Raw genomic sequence first — 21,636 nt, 5'->3', positions numbered from 1 at the left:
GCTGCAATGCTCCCGCACTCACACCTGGCAGAGGGGCAAAATGGCGAAGCATTTTGAAAAAGTGCAAAAACGTCTTGTAAAGTTAAGTATACACTTTCCACATGACTCTGAGAACCTACTTCTCGACACTTACGCAAGAGAAATGAGATTTTTGCCCACACAAAGGCTTATCTGTTCATGTTTCCAGCAGCTTTACTCATGACAACCAGAAACCGTAAACCCAGATGTCCCTTAAATCAGCGTAACCGACTGTGGTCGCCAGAGTCACAGCCGCACCAACCCCACGAGCGCTGTCCTAGGCGGAGGGAGCCAGGCACAAACGACTGGGAAGTGCCTGCTTCCCCTGCGATGAGAGCTGGAAAGGGTAAAACAGGCCGGGTAGAAAGCAAATCAGTGAGGTCAGGGACGGGGGTAAGGGAGGGTGGTGAGGTCAGGGACGGGGGTGAGGGAGGGCGGTGAGGTCAGGGACGGGGGTGAGGGAGGGCGGTGAGGTCAGGGACGGGGGTGAGGGAGGGCGGTGAGGTCAGGGACGGGGGTGAGGGAGGGCGGTGAGGTCAGGGACGGGGGTGAGGGAGGGCGGTGAGGTCAGGGACGGGGGTGAGGGAGGGCGGTGAGGTCAGGGACGGGGGTGAGGGAGGGCGGTGAGGTCAGGGACGGGGGTGAGGGAGGGCGGTGAGGTCAGGGACGGGGGTGAGGGAGGGCGGTGAGGTCAGGGACGGGGGTGAGGGAGGGCGGTGAGGTCAGGGACGGGGGTGAGGGAGGGCGGTGAGGTCAGGGACGGGGGTGAGGGAGGGCGGTGAGGTCAGGGACTGGGGTGAGGGAGATGCTGAATTCAAGGGGGCCTCAGGGAACTCTGGATGATGGAAACACCCACTGTGGTCCCCAGTGTGCTGCTGGTTAGACTGTGGGGTACACCTGCTAAAACTTAACAAACTACATATTTCTACCTTATTAAAGGTGATTAAAACACCAAAAACTCTAAGGATGGTTATACAACTATAAATACAATAAAATTCAAAGAGTTTAAAAAAAATACAATAAATTCACACAAACTTGTGACAAAGAAGGGACATATGTCCCTCAAATTGTCAACGTTTTCTTTGGGTGGTGGGAGAATAGGTGATTTTTTTTTTTTTTTTTTTTTTTTTGCTTTTTAGGGCTGCACGTGGGACATACTTGAGTTTCCAGGCTAGGGGTCAAATTAGAGCTGCAGCTGCCGGTCTACACCACAACCACAGCAACACCAGATCCAAGCTGTATCTGCAACCTACACCACAGCTCACAGCAACGCCGGATCCTTAACTCACTGGGCGAGGCCAGGGGTCGAACCCACAACCTCATGGTTCCTAGTCAGATCTGCTTCCGCTGCACAACAACGGTTTCTAATTTTGTTGGTTTTCAATTGTTTTCCTTGTATTTTTTATAGTTTCCATAATTTTACAATGTAATCACTTACAGAAAAAGAAAAAACTTAAAATCCAAGTCTCCTAATAGAAATTGTACTGTCATTACCTAAAACGTGGGTGATATTAGGCCCAGCTGACAAACTGTTAGTCTTTAAGATACCAGAAAAGAAAAACCAGTCTGCTTGTAAGTGGAATATCCAACCGTGAAACGTACTTTCGACCATTTTTTCTTATGTTAGAACAAGAACATCATTAATTTAAATCAAATGAAACAAAACCTGTTTGCACATTTTAACCGCAATAATTAATCACAAAGTACAATGAAGACAGGGAAAATCTACAAGTGAAACTGTCATGAGAATTTTATATATAACGTAACTTGGAATTTTAATAACATTTGCTGCATATTTGGAAAACAGAGTCGCATGGCTCACAGAAACATATGGCTTTCCTGTGATGAATTAACTTTAAATGCCTTTCTAGACAGTTGAAGCCTGAAAAGAAAATAAAAATCCCACAAGCGCCAAAACCCGAAAATCCTCCTTGACCCTGGGGACGTCCTCTCGCAGAACTCCCACTGTTTCTGCCGGAGGCCTGTACTTGGATTTCTAGTATTTCCTTCGCTGAGACAATACTGAGGCCCACGGAATCCGCACCCGTGTCACATTTCGTGGAAGTGCACAACCGTGTGGTTTGGACAGCTGCAAAAAACGGTAAGTGAAAAACAAGATGCTGGCCCCCAGGCCTGGACGTTCTCCCTGAAGAAATTAGGTGAGAATCCTAAGGAGCCCCGCTGTTTGCAAAGGTGGAGTCTTACCTGGTAGAGCTCTTCCAGGTTGTATCTGATGGAGGTACTACTCTGTATGGCTTTCACCGCCTCGTGAAGCTTGTGCCAGGTGTCCTGAGTGTAGTTATCAGGCAACTTCGGTCTGTCTGTAAATCCAGAGACAGTGAGTGGGGAAGGGCATCATGCCAAGAGTCACACACCTTAAAAAAAAACTCTACAAAAAAGGACTCAAAGACACCTAGGTGACGAATACGGGCAGTAGCTCTTCCCCAAAGGAAGCACTGTGTTTACACCTTCCTTGGCTTAGAGACTATGTGACCACAATGTCTCTCTTTTGCTGGGTAAATACTTGCAGTGTTGATACTTAGGACACACACATGTAGTCTTCTAAGTAAGGAGACGTTACAAATAAACAAACATGGAATAGTTAAGCCCCGACCAGATTTAAAGTTGAGTTAAATTACTCAACGTCGGGAGGGAGGTCTGTGTGGGACGAAGACGCTTGCTCCCAGATAACGACAGTGACAGCGGAGAAAGTAATTAAATTAAGCGACATCACCCAGCGCTTCAGGGGCTGCCACTCGTTCTGGCTCGGCCTCGCCAACCACGACACCTGCGCTGCTTGGCCGAACTTAACTCCAGCCGAACCCTCCGTCCCGACGACACAGCCGCGGAGGGAAAGCGACCCCCGCCCGCCCCGCCGCGGCCCCGCACCCACCTCGGAAATTCTTGATCACGAGCTTCTTGGAGCCGCCGCTGCCCCCGGGCTTGGAGGTGACGGCGGCGGCGGCGAGGGACGCGGGCTTGGTGAGGCCGTTGGTGTGCCCGACGAGCGCCGAGAAGCTGCCCTTCCTGGGGGTCTCGTCGGCCATGGCCGCGGCCGCAGCGCCCCGCCCGGGCCTCCGCCCGCGCCCGCCTGTCCGCTCCCCCGGCTGCGCTCCCCGGTCCGGCCCGGCCCGGTCCAACCGCCGGATCCCGACGCCGACCGCGCGCCTCAGGCCTCGGGAGCGCGCCGGACCCCGACCCGACCTGACCCGGCCCGACCCGGCCCCGAGCTCGCGGGCGCCGCAGTCCGCTTCCGCCGCGGTCCGTGTGGAACCTCGCAGCAGGCGAGCGGCCGGCGGGCCTGGGCACCTGGGGCGCGGACGAGGCGGCCTCGCGAGCGGTTCGGGGAGTCGCAGCGCAGCCCCCAGCCCGCCTCAGCCCGGGCGCGCCGCCATGCCGGCCCGGGGCTCGCGTTCCCGCGCACAGGCTGCCTCCGGAACCAAGGTGCGCGGAGGGCGGGGGGCGCGGGGCCGGGACGGACCGCGGCCCGGAAGTGACGCAAGCAGGCGGCGACGGGCGCGCAGCTCCGCCGCACTGCAGGCGCGGCCATGGCGCACATCACCCTCAACCAGTACCTGCAGCAGGTAACGTTCGCCGACCATCGGGCCCCCTGCCGGTTGACCTCCCGCTTCCCTGAGCTGCGGCCCGGAGCGGGCTGGGGCCCGGGCGGGTCCGTTCGCCGGCTGCGCCGGAGCCTTTGGCCGCCAGACGGGAAGCAGGCGCCCTCACCGTGTACCCTGGGGGCTCGGGAGCCCCGGCGGCCGTGCCCTCAATTCAGGGGCGTGTGGGGACGGGGGACAGGCAGTGGTGGATGTAGGAGCCGGGGAAAGCAAGTGGTTCGACTGCAAGGGGGTTCTGTGTTGGCGCTCGGCGTACCTATGTCCTTTGGGATTTGTGTCTCTGAGGAGTTTTGTCTAAACAGGCTCCAAATGCAACGGGAGAGCGCAAATATGTTTTTGTGGATTCGAAGCTTGTAGTCTTTCCCCTGAGCCATGCTATTTCGCAGAACTAGAACCGTGGTAATCAGGACAGGGAAAGGGGGAGAGTGGGTTTTTAGAATATATGGAGACATTGCGGAGACTTGGTGAATAAGGCTGTGTGGTTGGAGAACAAACAGGAAGGAATTAAGAATGATTCCCAGGTTTCCAGCTGGGCAACACGTGAGCAGAACTGATTGGGAAGGAAAAATAAGTGTAGTTTTGGCCGTGTTGAGTTGGAGGCATCTGTTGACAACCAAGCCAAGCTATCTCTTTGGCAGTTGAATATAGTGTAACATGATTGGAACCATTAGTTGTTCAGTTAATTGAGAAAGTTGGTTAAGATAGGAATCATGGGGGAAAAAAAAAAACAGATCCATGCTTTTATCTTAACTTAAAGGATATGTTCATTTCCAATCATTTGATTGAGACCTAAGACCTTTTCTTTAAGAACAGGTCTACTTTGGCCTTAGCTTTGCAGAGTTAACATTTTTCACTATCAGTTTTTATTTAAAGTCAAACAAGAACAGAGTTCCCGTCATGGCACAGTGGTTAATGAATCCGAGTAGGAACCATGAGGTTGCGGGTTCCATCCCTGGCCTTGCTCATTGGGTTAAGGATCCAGCATTGCCGTGAGCTGTGGTGTAGGTCGCAGATGCAGCTCGGGTCCCATGTTGCTGTGGCTGTGGTGTAAGCCAGCAGCTGTAGCTCTGATTAGACCCCTAGGCTGGGAACCTCCATGTGCTGCGGGAGCGGACCTAGAAAAGGCAGAAAGACAAAATAAATAAAGTCAAACAAGAACGCAGACATTTGAGATGTACAAAAATTTGTCATTTTTTGACAATTTTTTTTTCTTTTAGGGCCGCACTTGTGGCATATGGAAGTTGCCAGGCCAGGGATTAAATCAGAGCTGCGGCTGCTGGCCTACACCACAGCCACAGCCACAGCCACATTATCTCTGGATCCTGAACCCACTGAGAGGCCAGAGATGGAACCTGCATCCTCAGGGACACTCTTGGGTTCTTAACCCACTGAGCTACAACAAGAACTCCAGATAAATATTATTTTAAAATGTCATTTGGTTTGCTAGTTATAAATCATCTGCCATTACCCAGGCCTCCAGTATAGAAATATATAAAGTCAAAGTCTCCTCGCTCCCCCACCCCCCTGCCCAGCTCTCACCATACTGGCCAGGGGTCAGCTGGTGTGGCATGGGGCCCTGCATTTGTTCCTGTGCTAACATGCCACACAACTAACTTTGCAAAATCGACAAAAAGCATATTGTGGACACTTTTCCACATTGCTCTAAGTAGGTGTACGTGATTCTCACGACACTCAGTACCCTGCTGTGTGACCGTGACGTTTTATTTTGTCACTATCTTTCCCTTTTTATTTTATGTGAAGGTTGAATGAAAGCTCTCTGCATTTTGGATATATGTGGTTTTCAAGCTTTTTTTTTTCTTCTTCTTCATAAGCTGCATAAGTGGATTTTCAAATGTTTGTTAGCATGGCTGAATAAAATTAGAATAATCCACTTTCATTAAAAAGCAAGTAATAAACACTGGCTTGTTCCACTTTTTCACTTTTTGCCTTCAGATCACATCTTAAGATGTAGTGATTGTGCGCTAAGGAGAGTGCTGACTTGTATCTGGATTATTCTCACTCCCCCAGAGTAGGGGAAGTGAAGTGCAGGGTATATGCTGTGTGTTGTCTAGATTCTGTTGGGATAGATGTTTTGTCCTCATAGCTCTTCTCTTTTCAAACACTTCAGGTGTACGAAGCAATTGATACCAGAGATGGGGCGTCTTGTGCAGAGCTGGTGTCCTTCAAGCACCCTCATGTTGCCAACCCACGGCTTCAGGTCAGTGGAGGGGCCATGCACATGGTGTCCCAGGGCGCTGCAGGGTCACCAGCTTCCTAAGAGAAGGAAACTAATGTCACCACTCCTCTCTGAAACGTGCGGAGTTCCTTGACGATTCGTCTGATTCTAGGCCACTTGCTGAACCGTAGCTGAACACCAAGTCTCAGAGACTGTCCTGAGACACACGCTCATTTTCCTGCGTTTACTTTCCACAACACCTAACCTCTCTGGGGTTCAGAGAAGTGCAGGAGCACGGTGAGGTCATCCAGTGGACAGGCCTGTCGTCCCCAAAGCCCAAAGGTGGTTCCTGTGACTGTGAGCGAGGTTTTACTGGGGCAGAGCCATGCCCACTGCTTCCCGCCGGCAGTGGGGCTGCCTTCCACAGGGCACAGCTGGGGAGGTGGGCAGTGGCCAGAGGCCTACAGAGCTGGCACCGTTTCCTGGCTGGCCTTCTGTAGAAACACCTGCTAGGGCCCTGCTCTGAACTCACATGTCATTGATTTAGAGGATAAACGGTACCCAAGCAATAGCTTCCTAGAAAATGTTGCTGACATCTCGTAACTGCCCGTTTCCTCACTGATGCCCATGATGACGTTGGAGCGTGTTCCTGCCCGAGGAGCTTAATCCCTCTTTTGCGAGGAAAGGGAGATTCTACCTTGGTGGCTCTGTGTGGCAGCATATGGACTGCACCTCAGACACGTAAACCAGTTTCTGGAGTAGAAGGAGGCGTGTCTTGGCTTAAAAGTTTCCTCGGTCTTTCCAGTGTGCAGCCAGCATTGGAGACCATTGCTCTGAATGGATGGGACTCGGGCTTAGCCTGCTGGCGGGTTGCCCTGGTGCACGTCTGCAGCCCACTGGAGACTTGAGGCTGGTCCCTTCGTTAAAAAACTTCGTCAGCCTTCCATCTGTTGGTCCCTTCCCTGGTGGCCGTTGGCTGACCGTTGAGTCGGGGACGGCGGAGGCGGATCTTTCTCGTGTTGTCACTGTTCCTCTCGATCTTAGGGACACAGATATGCTTGCTGTGTGGGTGCGGGGTCGTGGAGGCCCTTTTAAATGCATTGTGTTGATGACCCATCAGGATGCCCGTGTTGCCTAAGGTCTGGCCCCTGAGAAGGAAGGGAGAGGTAGAAGGAAATGTCTGCTGGTCTCACGAGACCCAGAGAGGGGCGATGGCACAGAGGGGCGGTTCCTCCACCCCCGCCAGCCAGGCTTCGTCTCTGGGTCGCCCAGCCTCACGCAGGGGACGCGCTCTACCCCTCGCTTGTTAGGTACATGGTAGCTGCTTAATAAACCTTTTTTGACTGACTGGCTGTTAAATATTATTAAGATATATTAGGATATACAAATGCGACTGGAGTGGTTCCTGGTCCGCGGCAGACGAAACAGAGCCCGTTCGTCTTTTGCCCCGTATGTAGGTTGGGCTGGAGAGAGGCGTGGGGGTGACAAGCCCTCTGCTGGGAAGGGAACGCCGTCAGCTTAAAGTGCAAAGACTCGGGAACAAAAGCGTGTCTAAATTTCTTTCTACGTAGTACATTCTTTCCATCCCAAGTAATTTTATTTTTTCCGTCTTTCTTCTTCTCATTTAGTTAGCGTCTCCAGAAGAGAAGTGTCAGCAGGTTTTGGAACCTCCTTATGATGAAATGTTTGCAGCTCATTTAAGGTAAATCTGTGGATGAGCCAGGAAAGCAGGTGAATCTGGCAGTTGCTGAACTGACAGGCACTGGCTTGTTTTTCTGAGCATCATCGCATGTTTGAAGCAGTGAAAAATTTCTTTGGAAAAGGGAGAAATGTTTGTAATTTCACTGTGATAAAACCTACGAAAATCTTAAGCTTAAAATACTTGAAAATTATAATAAACCTTTTCGTTTCCAGGATCATGTATGTTTTTAAAACTTGAAGTGCAGTTGTGATGCTGAGTCTTCTGTGTAATGCTATGAAAAGCATCCTGCTGGCTGAACAGTAGTCTTTGTTCACTAGGGTAGAGAGCTTACATTTTTCTCATGGAAACATCTGTCTGTAACCTCTTTGCCCTACTGGGAAGGACACTGGCGGGGAGCAGACGAAATGCTGCTCTCTGGGCACAGGCAGGGCTGCTCTTTTCTCCTCCACAGCCTGGCCTCCGCTCGCCCTTCCGCCTGTGTTTCTCTGGCCTCCCAGAGCCGGCGGGCTCAAGGTGGAGCAGGCCTGGGGGCCCTGGGAGAGCTCTGGGACGGTTCAGGGCACACTGTGTTCCTGGTAGCACCATCCTGGCTCTGCGCCAGGCAATGAGCTTCCAGAGCTGGGGAGGGGCCGCCAACATGGACTTTGCGCCAGGCATCTGTCAGGGCAGCCTTGCCTGGGGAGGCCGAGTCCTGGTGGAACCTGCAGCAGGGCTTCCTCGGACGTGGAGGAGCAGGTGGGATTTCCTCTCATGCGGGGGTGGCCACTTGTGCTTCCTCTGTGCTCTGCCGAGCAGGGGCTCCACCTCCCCCAGGCTCCACTGAGAGCAGGGCCCAGTGATGGCGTGCGGCCCAGTCACGTCTGGTGCCCAGCACGGGCGCCCCGACCCCGGCCTCAGGCTCCTCTGCTTCCTTTCCAGGTGCACGTACGCAGTGGGCAACCACGACTTCATTGAGGCCTACAAGTGCCAGACCGTCATCGTGCAATATCTTTTGTCATGTGCACCTGTGTAGCGTTTAACAGATACAGTGCGTTACCTGGGGGTTAGGAACTTGAGGGGGGGCCAGTTTTACTCATAGCTTTAGGAAGAAGGAATTGAAACCTGCTGGAAGAGAAACTCAGCTGTTTCATTCAGGTGCTTAGAGTTAGCGTGGACGCTGGCCCCGTCTCAGCCCAGGAGGAGGGACACTGGTTACGATTAAGGACTGTGTTTAACTCCGTGGTGGCGGGGAGTGTTTTGTGGCCTTTAAAGCCTTCAGTGCAGCACAGGGGCACTTACTTGCGGTCGCGGGGACCCTGATACCTAAGCAAGCCTCGTGGCCGAGGCCCTCATCCGTGACACTCTGGTGTCCGTGTCCCCAGACCCCAGGTGCTCGCTGTTTCCCCACCCATCTAACACTCACCGAAGAGCGTCGTCGCTGACCAGCTGAGGCGCCTTTGAATTCAGGAGTTCTGTAATCGGTGAGGTAAACGTCCCATCCCAGATTCTAAAGTGCGTCACACATAACGCGTCATCGTCTGGGCTCAGAGGAGCTTAAAAAGGTGTGAAGTTGTCCGTTTTAAAAAATCTCAGCAGTAGTCTCTTGCCGTGGGGAAAAGGCGTATGAAGTAAGAGCATTCGCTGTGCTTCTGCCTAGTGAGACTGGGGTCCTTGTGCCGTGGGCTTATGTGTTCTTGCCCTTGCAAAACCAGCTCAGTGACGCGCACACGACGTGGCAGCATCGGCCCGCTCCACCCAGAGCCCCAGCTCTTGGTTCTTCTCCCGTGTCTACCATTGCTTGAATCTTTATGTCCGACTTTCCTTAACACAGCACATCATTCCTACGGGCATTTCAGGCCCACAAAGAAGAAAACTGGTGAGTATGAACCGAAACAGCTGGGACTTAGCAAATGGCTTTCTTCTGTTTAGAAAGCAGAACCTCTTAAAAAAATGTATTCTCAACGTGGGGGTTTGTGGTGTGGTTCAGTGGGTTTAGAACCCGACATAGTGTCTGTGAGGATGCAGGTGTGATCTCTGGCCTCACTCAGTGGGTTGAGGATCTGGTGTTGCCGTGAGCTGCGGTGTAGGTGCAGATGCGGCTCAGATCTGGCGTGGCTGTGGTGTAGGCCGGCAGCTACAGCTCTGATCCAGCCCCTGGCCCAGGACCCTCCACGCGCTGCAGGTGCAGCTGAAAAAAGACAAAGAAGTTATTCTCAGTCAGCGTGTGTTGTGTTTCCTGGGTTGGTGTTTAGATATGACACCGGAGAACATCAGCACAGATAACGGAGTTTTAATAGTCAGTGTGGACTTAAATGGCGCTTCAGCCGCATTGTTTGCAGTGTGTTTCTACAAATAGGAAGTGTCGTTTTTATTTCAGCCCTTCCAGGCCCCCAAGTATTTATCAAGTTTTTTTTTTTCCTTTAATTGTGAATTCCGAACTTATGTTTGGTTTTAAACTTGGGTAAAAGATATAGGTCAACTGCAGTTCACTTGGGTGATGGAATATATAATAATTGGGTCCTTTTAATTCCTTGATAAATTAATTACTTTGTGGTCTATTAACAAGTCTAGGTAAATACTGACATTTTGTTTAATGAAATTGAAGGCTTGCAAATACCTTTTACTAAGAAAAGGATAAATAGGAAAAAGCTCCTTTTTACGTGCAGTTCTGAAGTTGTTTGATGACGCCCTGCCCGTTACACACCTTGGCCCAGCTCAGGGAGTCTGAGCACGGCTGACCTCACTGTCTGGGTCGGGGCGGGAGCTGCAGGACGGAGCGGTCCTGGGCCAGTGTGGCGAGGGGCCGCCAGGCCGAGGTCAAGGCCTGTGGGGAGGGAGACGGCCATCAGGGTAGTGGCCCTGGGGTGACCGTCCTGCAGACACAGCTTCTGACCTCGGAGCCTCTTCTCGCCCGCAGGGCTCTGCCTGTCATGTACGCCGTGGCCCTTGACCTCCGAATATTTGCCAATAACGTAAGTTCTGATCCCGTCACTATTGATGAAACCCAAACTCAGGATCCATCTGTTGCTCAATTTCATGTCAGTTTTTTAAGACGCGTTGGGGACGGGCTGGTGGCGTCCGTGTGGCTGGCGGCAGGGGGTGGCCTGCCTCACCGGTTCCACCTGGACGTGGACCCAGGCCGCAGCCGAGCTGGCTCGGGTTAGAGGAGGCGAAGGTCCCCACCTAGGGGGCTGTTCCCCTGGGGGTCGCCGCAGCCCTGCTTGACTCTGGGCCGAGCGCTCGGTGACTCCTGGTTGGGCCCGCGCCCGTCCGGCGCCATCCCGAGGAACACGAGGTACACGTGTTGCAGGCCAGGGCTTGGGGGCCTGGCAGCGTGAGCTGGTTGAGGAGGGGCTGGGTTTGCGGGCGAGCAGCACAGGCTGCGGGCGCCTCGTTTCGAGACGTAGCCCAGACCCAGCGGCCGCGCCTGCACCTCGTGCTTCTCAGCACCTGCTGGCTGCCTGGCGACGGTCGTCTGAAGCGAGGGGTCAGAGGAAGTAGAGAGAACGGCTCCCCCACCTTCCGCAGGCGGATCAGCAGCTGGCAAAGAAGGGCCGGGGCAGAGTCGGGGACATGCTGGAGAAGGCGGCCGAGCTGCTCATGGGCTGCTTCCGCGTCTGCGCCAGTGACACGTGAGTGCCCTTCGTGGCCAGGGACCGTCCTGGGGCACAAGGCTCCTGCATCCGGGCTCTCTCCCCTCCCCGGGGCCCCTTCTGCTCCAGCCTCTGCTGCGCCCTGCCCTCTCTGGGGGCCACTTTTCTGGGCGCGCCATTTGTTAGCGCTTCAAAGACCCTCCCTTCAGGGCCCCCTCTCCAGGGCACGGCTGGCGCTGCCTCTGCCGCCCGGTGCGCCCCTGGGCCCAGGACCTTGACTGACGCGCCGCGGGCTTTTCTCCTCCTGCTCCTCGGGGTTCACTGAGTTTCTGGGATCTCTGAGCTGACGGGTTTTTTGGGGTTTCATTGCATTTTTAAGATTTAACGTTTACATTCATCCTTCAGCCACTTTTCGGCCCTGTTCTCGTTCGCCCTCCTGGACTCCTGCCCCTGTGTGCTCACCTCGGGGCTGTTCCGCGGGGCACTGGGGCCCTGCTTGCTTTCAGTCTTCTTTCCTCTCCTTCGTTCTGGCTCATTTACACTGACCTGCTTTCAAGTTGGCGGCTCTCATCCACCGTTTTTAACTCTGCCGTCGCTTATTCTAGACTTTCCATCCGATTCTACATTAGAGTTTCCATTTTTCCGCCCAAATCCACCTCATTATAAAATCATGGCTACTTGTTTGGTGGGGAGTTTTAGGAAATTGTAAAGCAAAGGAAAATAAGGTTTTTCCCATGTACACCAACCACGGGTGTTCCCGGGAGTGTTCCAGCTTCTCACACCCTGTCCCTCGGCCCTGGATGGGAGCAGGTCCTCAGTGTCCGGGACCCTTCCCCACGGAGGCCTTCCCGCACCTTGTCCTCTGCCCAGCACACCCCTTCCTGCCCGCCTGCGCTCACTTTGAAGCTGTCGGCCTCTGCTGTGCCTCTCGGCCCCGAACCTCAGAGTTGGGAGTTGGAGAGCTCTCCTTTCACGTGTCCTTGCTGCAGACTGGCCCCTTGCTTGCTGCACCCAGGGGAAGTAACTCCGGGGATGGTTTGATGCCAGGGTCCGCGAGGGCACGCCCGTTGCCCTCACCGTGGTGGCGTTCAGTGAATATTTACCTCAAGGGCGCTTGGAATTCTGTTTGCCTGTGTATTCCTGCAGTGATCTTCCCCGACCTTGGATCTGGCAGTGGTTTTCTTGGTTATGACAGCAAAATCATGAGTAACTAAAGAAAATAGATAAATTGGACTTCCTCAGAACTTGAAACTTTGGTGCTTCAGAGGACACTCTCGAGGAGTTCCCATCATGGCTCAGCGGGAGTGAATCCCACTAGCATCCATGAGGACGCGGGTTCAGTCCCTGGCCTCGCCAAGTGGGTTAAGGATCCGGCGTTGCTGTGAGCTGTGGTGTAGGCCGGCAGCTGAAGCTCTGATTAGACCCCGACAGCTGCCGGCCTGGGAACCTCCATGTGCTGCAGGTGCGGCCTTGAAAAAAAAAGGATACTATTAAAGAAGGAAAAAAGGGACCATAGAACATGGGGAAATGCTTGCAAGAAGTAAGCGTGCTGCTCAGGCTCTGACGGCTCCACAGGAAGAGGGCCGGTGATCAGTGCCCAGAGGCTGCGGGTGTGAGCGCACGAGTCCAGGGGACGGCGCAGTGGCCTGTGGCTGGTCAGCGGGAGACGCACGTGTGTGGGTTGCAGCGGCAGTGGCGGGAGAGGGCCCCTGGGATGTGGCCCCCACAGGACGGTCGCCAGGCCCTCAGGGAGTGTGCAGTGACCGAACGACCCTCGGAGTAGACCCTTGAGACCAAAGCAGCCCCAAGCTGAGACCCGCCTTTGAGAGTTTGCTCTGTCCCGTCTGGGACGGGTCCTTGGCGCTGAGCCAGCCGGTGCTCTCGCTTCTGTTTCACACCCTCTGGGGGCGGCACTGCTGCCCTTCGTCTCTGCTGCTCGCGGCAGGAAAGGACGCCCTGGGGCTGCCGTTGGGCTGAGGCTTGTGCGGGGCACGCACGGGAGCCGGCAGGGATGGCAGAGTGCGGCTGCGTTGTCGCTCCGAGTTCCTGTTCACAGCATCTGAGTGTCAGGAGTGGTCTCCCCAGCTTGTGGCCACGGCTCCTTTCCCCTTTTCCCCTCGGGGGCTCTTCTTGCTGGGGGGAGGGGGGGGCTGGTCTTGGTGTTTCCAGGCCTCCCGCCTCGGCCTCCGGCTGCTTGGCCTCAGGGCCTGCGGTCCCGCTGGGGCAGGGCCGGGACAGACTCGGCTCTGCGTGGCTCTGTGACGCATGGTCGAAACACTCACACAGCAGTGAAGCTAGAGGGGCTGCACCTGGACGCTGTGAACGCCCCACTTCATCCAGCATCGTGTCCTGCACTTGCTCTGCAGCTCTTCCTGGGTCTCCCCTTCTGTCCGTCTGTCCATCTGTTAGTGTTGTGTTGCTCTCTTCTTTTGAGATGTTTCAGAGGTAATTGTGTCCCTCAGTAACTTCTCCCCCAAACATGTCTGTTTCTTGAGTCTTGGGTAAAACCGACAGGCAGTGAGGCCCACAGACCTCAGCTGGAGCCCGGCTGAGCCGACAAGTCCTCGCCCCTGTGTTCCTGGCCCTGCTGAGCTGTAGGGTCCCCTCCTCCCGCCGGGGCAGGACTTTGCTTGTTGTGACACTCACCAGGCCACCCGGCGCGTGCTCCAGGGCGCAGCCGTGCTGTGTTTCATGGCTTCACGATGTCCTGACGTAAAAGTGCTTTTCCCACTTCTCACAGATGCTTTCTAACAGCCTTTACGCAATATGCTGCACACCAGGCCGTTTTCCTCTGCCGGGCCGGGGGGTCACCCCAATGCTTAACTGCTCTTAGAACTCTCCGCATGGTCTCTTCAGTCAGAGAAGACACCTCTCGTGTGATTATGTTATTTCAGGAACGTGACTTCAACTGGGGCATCTTATCTCAAGAGAGTGGCTTGTTCGGGACGTTTGTTTTGTGATCTAGACCCAGGATTGTTGCTCTGTAACTGTGTAACTGTAAGCTCTTTCTGCAGCCGTGCTGGCATAGAGGATTCTAAGAAGTGGGGCATGCTCTTCCTGGTGAACCAGTTATTCAAGATTTATTTTAAGGTATTTTCTGTGTGCATGCTGTTTCCCTCTGCCCATCTTCCCGGGAGGCACAACCTTGGCTCCAGCTCCAGACGACAATGCGGGCACAGGGGCCAACGCGGGGAGCAGCCTGGGCTTTCACTCCCAGGCCTGCCGCCCGTGCACACGTGTGCTCTGCGCCCAGAGCTGGGGGTGGCGGGTGGTCCATGTGAGCAGCAGTCGCTTTTGATGCTGTAAATCCTACCTTGAGGAGGCCCTTAGGACCCTGGGGTGACGTGCAGCCGGGCTGTTTTTAGAAACAGTGTTGCACGTCGATTGTTGTTTGTTACAGATCAACAAGCTCCACTTGTGTAAGCCGCTCATCAGAGCCATCGACAGCTCCAACCTGAAAGACGATTACAGCACTGCCCAGAGGGTGACCTACAGGTACTACGTGGGGCGGAAGGCCATGTTCGACAGCGACTTCCAGCAAGGTGCGCCAGCGGCCCTCGCCCTCGTTGCCAAAGGGGAGTGCAGGTGGTGACCGCATCCAGGCTGTCGGTCTTTTAAAATTTTTGAGACTAAGTGGTTACGTGAAGGAACATCCCGTCCGAGGTTTCTTGACCCACCATGGCCTGGGAGGCAGTCACCTGACTCCCTCCTGGGGACGGAGCCATGCATGGCTGCTCTGCGCGCAGCCTGGCCCACGTGCACCTGCCCCGTGGACCTGCCCTTGCGCTGGGGCTTGTGGCTGTGGGTGGCGGGCTGGCGCCACATGAGGGCTGCGCTTTCATGAAATCACGTTCTGGGGCTCGTGGCTTCGGCTTTTTCGAGAACTGGGAGCCGGTTTGGGTGGTTGTTTTTGAACCTTTTGAGTGGCTGGCATGCAGTGGTTCTTTCTGCTGCTTCTCGTGTCCTCAGGCCAGACTGTTTAAACTCACTCCTTCAGTGGTCCCTTGCACGCGAAGCCTTGTGACTTTCAGCCACGCGCGATACGGAAATTGCTTGTCTCTCCTGTGTCGATAGCCTCGGATGCTCTGATAGCAAAAATAACAGCTCTTTCTTAACTGCAGTTTTTTATTCCCTGGGGTCAGACAGACCAACTTGTCATTTCCTTTCACGAAGTCTTTCCCGGAGCCGTGGCTTTCGAAGGAGAGCTTGCCTTGGCTGTCCCCGCCATCTTTTCTTCTTCCCTTAAAATAGCAAAGGCGTAAACGCTTTGAAGGGACTGTCAGCACCCCCAGCAGGGGCTGCATCTGTCTCTCCCTGAGAGTTGGCCCTCGCGTGTCCACAGGTCGTCTGCATCTGCAGATTCAACCAGCCGCAGACCTCGTGGTCCCGTCGTGGTCACTGTGGCAAACGCCCGCGTGTGCGCGGCCGGGCGGCTCAGACCTTCCTTGTTTCAGGGTCAGCCGTACCTTCAGGGGAGTCTCTGAAGGGGTTGCCCTGGGTTTCCTCTCCGTGTTCATCGAGCCGGCTCTTTGAACACCTGACACGGCGCGGGCTGGCGTGCTCACCTTCGCGGCACGCAGCCGTCCTTTCTGGACCCCGTAGGGCCTTTCGCGAGGCGTCGGTGGGCGGGGCCGTGGGCCGCGGCCTGACGGCTACTCTGCCCGGCGTCCCCGCAGCCGAGGAGTACCTGTCCTTCGCCTTCCAGCACTGCCACCGCTCCAGCCAGAGGAACAAGCGCCTGGTGCTCATCTACCTGCTGCCCGTGAAGATGCTCCTGGTAAGGGCTGCCCCGCACGCGGGGCCGAGGGCTTTCTGCACCACGGCAGCTGGTGGTGCTGGGTCCTGTCTGACCCCCAGACAGGGAGGAACAAGCCTTCCTTGCGTGTGACTCGAACCCCTGTGTCCACTGCCGACACTCCCAGGTCCTTCGAGAAAGGCTTTTTGTCTGACTCGAGTTTCACGCGTGGAGGACAGATAGAATAAATGCGTATTATTTCTCTTCCCTCTCAAACTCTCAGCTGATGAAACGGGTGAGCTGAGAAGGGAAAGGATTGGCCCAGCCTGTCTGTGGCTGTCTTACTTGGTCACCAAAAGTTTTTTTTGTTTGTTTGTTTTTTGATGTTTATAAGGAAATGACAAGTGACTCACTAGCAAATTCGTTTACGAAAGCAACCCCAAGGCGATAGAGCTTCCTCTCCTCCCATTTAAAAGTGTTTAAAAATTACCAAAGCACCACACACACGTAGTTAAAACAGCACTAGTTTCGGGCGGCTCGTAAAGGAAAGAGCCGGCGTCCCGTCCCCACTCTGTAGGCACAGCCAGTGGGCTTCCTCAGCTGGTTCTTCTGGAAGCTGTCCCCATTTTCCCATTCGAGCCCTCGCCTTCTCACCTGCCTCCAGGACAGTGACAGAGGCAGGGAGAAGGGCGGGGAGTGGCGTTGTCTGCAGAGGTGTCAGGCTGCTTTCAGTTCCTGTTCAGCTCCTTCAGAAGACGGTCCAAGAAACACAGGTTTCACATTTTGGGGGTGTTTTTGCTTTTGCTCTTTAGGGCCTCGCCCACACACACTGAACTTCCCAGGCTAGGGGTCCAATCGGAGCCAAAGCTGCGGCCTGCACCACAGCTCAGGGCAATGCTGGATCCCTCACCCACTGAGCAAGGCCAGGGGTCGAACCCGCATCCTCATGGAAACGGGTCGGGTTCTGAGCCACAGTGGGAACCCAGGTTGCAAGGTTTTAAAACTCTTTTACTTGATAGGAGTTTCACCAGAGACGATTCTGTTAACAGTATAAGGTTCTTATTCTGGAAAACGACTTCGTCTTAGGGTCACATGCCGACCATCGAGCTTCTGAAGCGGTACCATCTCATGCAGTTTGCTGAAGTGACCAAAGCTGTGAGGTGAGTGTCCCGCTCGCGGGGGCTCCTCAGGCGCAGCGTCGGCAAGGGTGCCTCACGCGGGAGCCGCCTTGCTCCCGCCCGGGGCTTGCTCGTGACCGACCGTGTCCCTCCCGTGGCCCAGCGAAGGCAACCTCCTGCTGCTGAATGAGGCCCTGGCCAAGCACGAGGCCTTCTTCATCCGCTGCGGCATCTTCCTCATCCTCGAGAAGCTGAAGATCATCACCTGCAGGAATCTCTTCAAGAAAGTGTGAGTGCGGGCTCCCGTCGGGGCGCGGCAGAGGAGGCCGACGGGGCCGGGAGGTGGTAGGTTCGATGCCCAGCCTCGCTCGGTGGGCCGAGGACCCAGCGTTGCCGTGGGCTTTGGTGTAGGTCGCAGACGCGGCTCGGATCCCGCGTGGCTGTGGCCGCAGCTCCGATTAGACCCCTAGCCTGGGAGCCTCCACATGCTGCGGGTACAGCCCTAAACACACACACACACGCGCGAAAGTGTAAGTGCAGGGCTCCCTCCTCGTGGGTTTGGCCGCTGAGCCGCCTGCGCTGGGTGCTGAGGTTGGGAGACGGACGCCGTCGTCTGGGCAGGGCTGGCGTCTGAGCAGGTGAGGCTGCCCTGTCCTCTCCTTCTGTGGCCACCGGGGGGCAGCTCGGCCGTGCTGGAGAGGGGCCTGTGTAACAGGTGTCTCACGGCCGCCCCAAGGACCAGGCGTTGCGGGGTTTGTCGGAGCCGCAGGACTGCCTCCCGCTCCTTCGGCGGGAGCCGCTGAGCCTGCGGGAGGCGAGCTCCTCTGCAGCTGTCTGTTCCTCCACGTGGCTCCGGGAGCTGGCTCCTCTCTGAGGCCTGCTCCCGCCAGGAGCTCAGTCAAATCGAGACAAAGCCAGACGCTTTGTGGCTGTGAGGCCCATGCGCATCAAACCTCTAAGACACCGTCTGCCGTCGGGCCCGCCGACCTCAGGGACGGGAGCACGTGGCCGCACGCGCATCGAGGCTCAGGGGAGGCCCAGGAAGACTGACAGGCGTGTTGGTCCTGCAGTCTTTTTCAAGCGGGACATGGGCGGGATGCCTAGACGCTCCTCTGTCCCTGGCGACTCCAGCAGGCGGCAGAGGCTCCTGCCCGCGGAGCGAGCGGCGCCTGGTGGGGCCCTCCTCCCGCCGACGCGGCGCCGGCTCTGTGGGTGACTCCTGTCCCTCTGCGCCTCCAGGTACTTGTTACTCAGGACACACCAGTTGTCCCTGGATGCTTTCCTGGTCGCGCTGAGGTTCATGCAGGTGGACGACGTGGACATCGACGAGGTCCAGTGCCTCCTGGCCAACCTCATCTACATGGTGCGAGGGCGGGAGCTTCTGTGCGGGCGGCTCTCCTGGAACGCGCGTGGCCTCAGCAGGTGTCGCGCGGCCCAGAGGGCCGGGGGGGCGGTGGGCGGCAGCGGCCCCAGGGACCCCCGCATCCGTCCTGTCCGGTGTGCCTCTGCCTCGTCCTCCTGGTGCTGATTGCATGACGGCTGGGGAGCCTGGGCGCGGCCCTGAGCTGTTCCCCTCTCCGCAGGGTCACATCAAAGGCTACATATCACATCAGCATCAGAAGCTGGTGGTCAGCAAGCAGAACCCGTTCCCCCCGCTGTCGACCGTGTGCTGAGCACGGGCAGCCCTCCGGCTCCCGCCGAGAACCACGGCATCTCTGGGCTCGTGTCCCAGGTGCGGAGACCAGATTGGCCAGCCCTCGGGGGACCTCAGCCTCCGTCACCGCAGCCGCGCTAGCCACCCGACCAGAGCGGGAGCCCCGTTGTCGGCTCGCCTGTGGCGGGGGCTCCACAGGGAGGGACGTGGTCTCCAGGGCCACTGGCTTGCTTCTCGTGTGGCTCCTGAAGCTGGCTCCGTAATGCTTTCTGTAAAGGGGCCGTCCCAGTCCTGTGCGGATGGCAGACCCTGTACCCCGGCTTCTGGGGTACGTGTTCTATGTTTATTCTGAGTGTCTGTGTGATCAAAATGCTTCGTTAACTTAATGCCTCTTTTTCAAGTTGAACTTAACTTGATTCAAAATTTCTAGGTTTTGGGAGTTCCCCTCGTGGCTCAATGGTAATGAAGTATCCGTGAGGACATGGGTTCGATCCCTGGCCTCGCTCAGTGGGTTAAGGATCCAGCGTTGCCATGAGCTATGGTGTAGGTCGCAGACATGGCTCAGATCTGACGTGGCTGTGGCTGCAGCTTGGCCGGCAGCTATGGCTCGTGTTGGACCCCTAGCCTGGGAACCTCCATATGCCGCGGGTATGGCCCTAAAAAGCACAAAAAAACAAAATTTCCAGGTTTTCTAGTGCTTTTTCAGAATATGCACATTTCTTCTGTTTATGCAAAACTTAGGAAGGAGGGAGACCTCACAACCACTTGTAGCTGCTTTTGGCAGAGCTGCGGGGTCTGAAGGCTGCTTTACCCTGGGCCGGGGCTGCTGCCACCTTCTCCAGGAGACCTCCCCCAGCCGCGGGGCTGGGCCGAGACAGGGTGCTGCGGCTTGCCCACAGGTCTGCGGTGGGGCCCCAGCTTCTACTCCTGGGGCCGTGTGACCCCCTGATGGCATCAGCCCTGGGCTCTGAGCTGGCCCTGCTTATCTGCTGGATTTTAAATCCTTCGTACCTGTTTAAAGCCATGCTCTGATGACCTAGAGGCAGTTTGAAAGTAATACAGCTGAATGTTGGTAACACTTGCAAGTCCACCGCCCTTTCCACGAATCTCCTGCAGGTTCGTGTGTTTACTCCTGTAAAGGTCCTTTTAGAGAGCGGGCTGGAGCGTTTGTGATCGGCCAAGAAGAGTTTTGACTCTGGGGTTAAAGTACAATGTCAGAAGTGAAAAAAATAGGGAGTTCCCATTGTTGTTCAGTGGTGAAGAACCCGACTAGTATCCATGAGGATGCGGGTTCAATCCCTGGCCTCAATCAGTGTCTTAAACGTCCGGCGTTGCGGTGTGCTGTGGTGTAGGTTGCAGACGCAGCTCAGATCTGGCTGTGGCTGTGGTGTAGGCCTGCAGCTGCAGCCCGGATTCAGTACCTAGTCTGGGAATTTACCGTACACCACGGGTGCGGCCCTTAAAAAAAAAAAAAAAGGCACAGGATACTTGGTCTTACGAATCGTTCAACTTAAAAATCTGAATATGTTTAAATTCCCCGTTTTCCAATCAGAAGAATGGATAAGTCACACTCTCAAGCCCCTTTAAAAAGTGCTCTGTTCTCCAGCAGCGCTGGCAGGAGGCCTGGAGCTGGGGCCGCCCTGGGGCCCTCCGAGCCCCTCCTGACTTAGGAAATGACTGGAGATGCACGGCTCATCCGGGTGCTCACGTGAGCCTGCGGATTGGGACTGGCCTGTCTGCTCCTGAGGAAGCTGCAGCCTCACGCGGGCCCAGAATTCATTCGCCACGAGGCCCTGCTCCGCCCTCCCCTCCGTCCCGCCCCCAGGGCCCCAGGATGTCCTGCTTCTGAGTGGAGGTGATGGGGCCTGTGCAGGGGCCTGTGGTTTGCCTTCCAGCCCCTTGTGCTTCCCAGCCTTCTAAACTGTCCCCGCCCTGCAGACCCACCCCCACCCCACCCCACCCCTGGACCCTTCCAGACGGGTGGTGGACGAGCACAGCCACGGGTCACTGGGATGCTTCGCCCCAGAGACACTGCTCATGCAACTTTTTGTTTTTCCCCAGTGGCCTCGGACCCACCGCATGTGGCTGGCAGCTGTGCTTTCATTGCCCAGCGCACTCCCACCTCTTCAGGGCTCGTTCAGACAGGGCGTCCAGAGGGAAGGGCTGCCAGCACTCACAGTGGCTCTTCCAAAGCTGTCACCCCATCACTGATCCCTGAGGTCACAGTCAACACTGGTTAGGTAGCCTTAGTTGCATCTGGGGACCTTAGCAGAAGCAGCTGTGCCCTGACCACGGCTCGTCCGCAGGGTCGCTAAGGCTCTGAGGGCCCAGCACACCCCTCGGGGTCCACCATGTGACCATGTGGCCAGCAGCCGCAGGGTACAAAGGGCCAGCTGGGCTGGGGTCTTCTGGTCCCCTCTCCAGAGTGGGCTCTGCACCTGAGGCTGCAGCCCCCCAGCCTCGAGTTCACGCCTGCTCCTGTGGTCTCATCCAACATGCTTGTCACAGATGGCAGAGGCTGGGAGCCAGGCTCATGCTGGTCACGCGGTGTCCCCCTGCCCCAGCTCTTGGAAAAATCCCCTTCCCCAGGTCAGGCATGTGCCCACCTGGCGGCTCAACTGGTGTGGGGTGAGGAGTGGGACGGGCCACCACCCCCACCCCACCCCCATGGAGAAGGGCTACCCACAGGGGACACTGGTTTTATTGGGTATTTTAAATACTTTAAATATTTTAAGCGTTCTAAATACTCGCTTCAGGCTGGTATTTTCCTGTTTAGGGAAAAGGCAGAGAAATGAAAGGCCTCGGCAGAGAGGGACCCAGAGCTGGGCGGTTCCTGGGGGTACGTGGGAGGGCCGCCTGGGGGAACGGATGCTGGGCCGACAGGACGGTCTGTCCACACACGGCCCCGAGTGGCGAAGCCGGGGCTGAGGAAGACCCTTGAGGGCAGAGCCCGATGCCGCAGGGCGTCAGGACTTGGGCTTCCGTGAAGGGCTGGGGAGCCTGGCACTGCCTCCCGGTGAGACCAGGTTTCCTACGGCACT

General features: G+C 56.0%; 2 protein-coding genes across 12 annotated transcripts in view; one reads left to right on the top strand and one right to left on the bottom strand.

The window, feature by feature from the left end:
• Positions 1-3,459, bottom strand: part of CUL4A (cullin 4A) — a 32,118-nt gene extending 28,659 nt beyond the window's left edge. For 2 of the 5 annotated variants that reach the window (XR_014819994.1, XM_084982374.1), the window contains exon 1: positions 3,392-3,459. Coding sequence is in view for 1 of the 5 variants with exons in the window: in XM_003131101.5 (XP_003131149.1) it covers positions 2,224-2,339; positions 2,912-3,065 (270 nt within the window). In the remaining 4 variants the exon portion in view is untranslated. Of the gene's footprint in view, positions 1-2,223; positions 2,340-2,911; positions 3,274-3,391 lie in introns of those variants that run through there. The other 3 variants (XM_003131101.5, XM_084982373.1, XM_084982375.1) reach the window with 3 other exon arrangements.
• A 77-nt stretch (positions 3,460-3,536) lies between these two features.
• PCID2 (PCI domain containing 2) lies at positions 3,537-21,339 on the top strand. Of its 7 annotated transcripts, XR_014819997.1 has the most exons (16): positions 3,537-3,602; positions 5,767-5,856; positions 7,443-7,516; positions 8,435-8,495; positions 9,327-9,371; positions 10,413-10,467; positions 11,024-11,127; positions 14,103-14,178; positions 14,489-14,630; positions 15,765-15,865; positions 16,910-16,983; positions 17,105-17,230; positions 18,181-18,304; positions 18,525-18,923; positions 20,205-20,450; positions 20,657-21,339. XR_014819997.1 is itself a non-coding variant. In XM_084982402.1 (15 exons), exons 7-15 carry the CDS (start codon positions 10,426-10,428, stop codon positions 18,612-18,614), a joined length of 879 nt encoding a protein of 292 aa, XP_084838528.1. In that variant the 5' UTR covers positions 3,537-3,602; positions 5,767-5,856; positions 7,443-7,516; positions 8,435-8,543; positions 8,878-9,057; positions 9,153-9,371; positions 10,413-10,425; the 3' UTR covers positions 18,615-18,981. The 7 variants fall into 7 exon arrangements, 5 of the variants coding, with proteins under 5 accessions (XP_084838528.1, XP_084838526.1, XP_084838530.1 ...); XR_014819996.1 differs by having other exon boundaries at positions 20,205-21,339; XM_084982402.1 differs by lacking the exons at positions 20,205-20,450; positions 20,657-21,339 and adding an exon at positions 8,878-9,057 and having other exon boundaries at positions 8,435-8,543; positions 9,153-9,371; positions 18,525-18,981.
• The last annotated feature ends 297 nt before the right edge of the window (positions 21,340-21,636 follow it).

The sequence above is a fragment of the Sus scrofa genome, chromosome 11 (assembly GCF_054392235.1).
Source record: "Sus scrofa isolate SSC_HxYL_T2T_F1_AM1 chromosome 11, Sscrofa_HxYL_maternal_Yorkshire_Landrace_v2.0, whole genome shotgun sequence".
Lineage (NCBI taxonomy): Eukaryota > Metazoa > Chordata > Mammalia > Artiodactyla > Suidae > Sus > Sus scrofa.
The sequence above is the reverse complement of the archived record's forward strand: the minus strand, read 5'-3'. Positions and strand labels throughout refer to the sequence as shown.

What these genes read in the sequence shown, in the direction of transcription:
- PCID2 (XM_084982400.1), top strand. Translation starts at nt 10,426, where the DNA reads ATGTACGCCGTGGCCCTTGACCTCCGAATATTTGCCAATAAC. An exon ending in TGCCCGTGAAGATGCTCCTG is followed by an intron (nt 15,866 to 16,909) that starts GTAAGGGCTGCC and finishes ACTTCGTCTTAG; the next exon opens with GGTCACATGCCGACCATCGA. An exon ending in GAAGTGACCAAAGCTGTGAG is followed by an intron (nt 16,984 to 17,104) that starts GTGAGTGTCCCG and finishes CCCGTGGCCCAG; the next exon opens with CGAAGGCAACCTCCTGCTGC.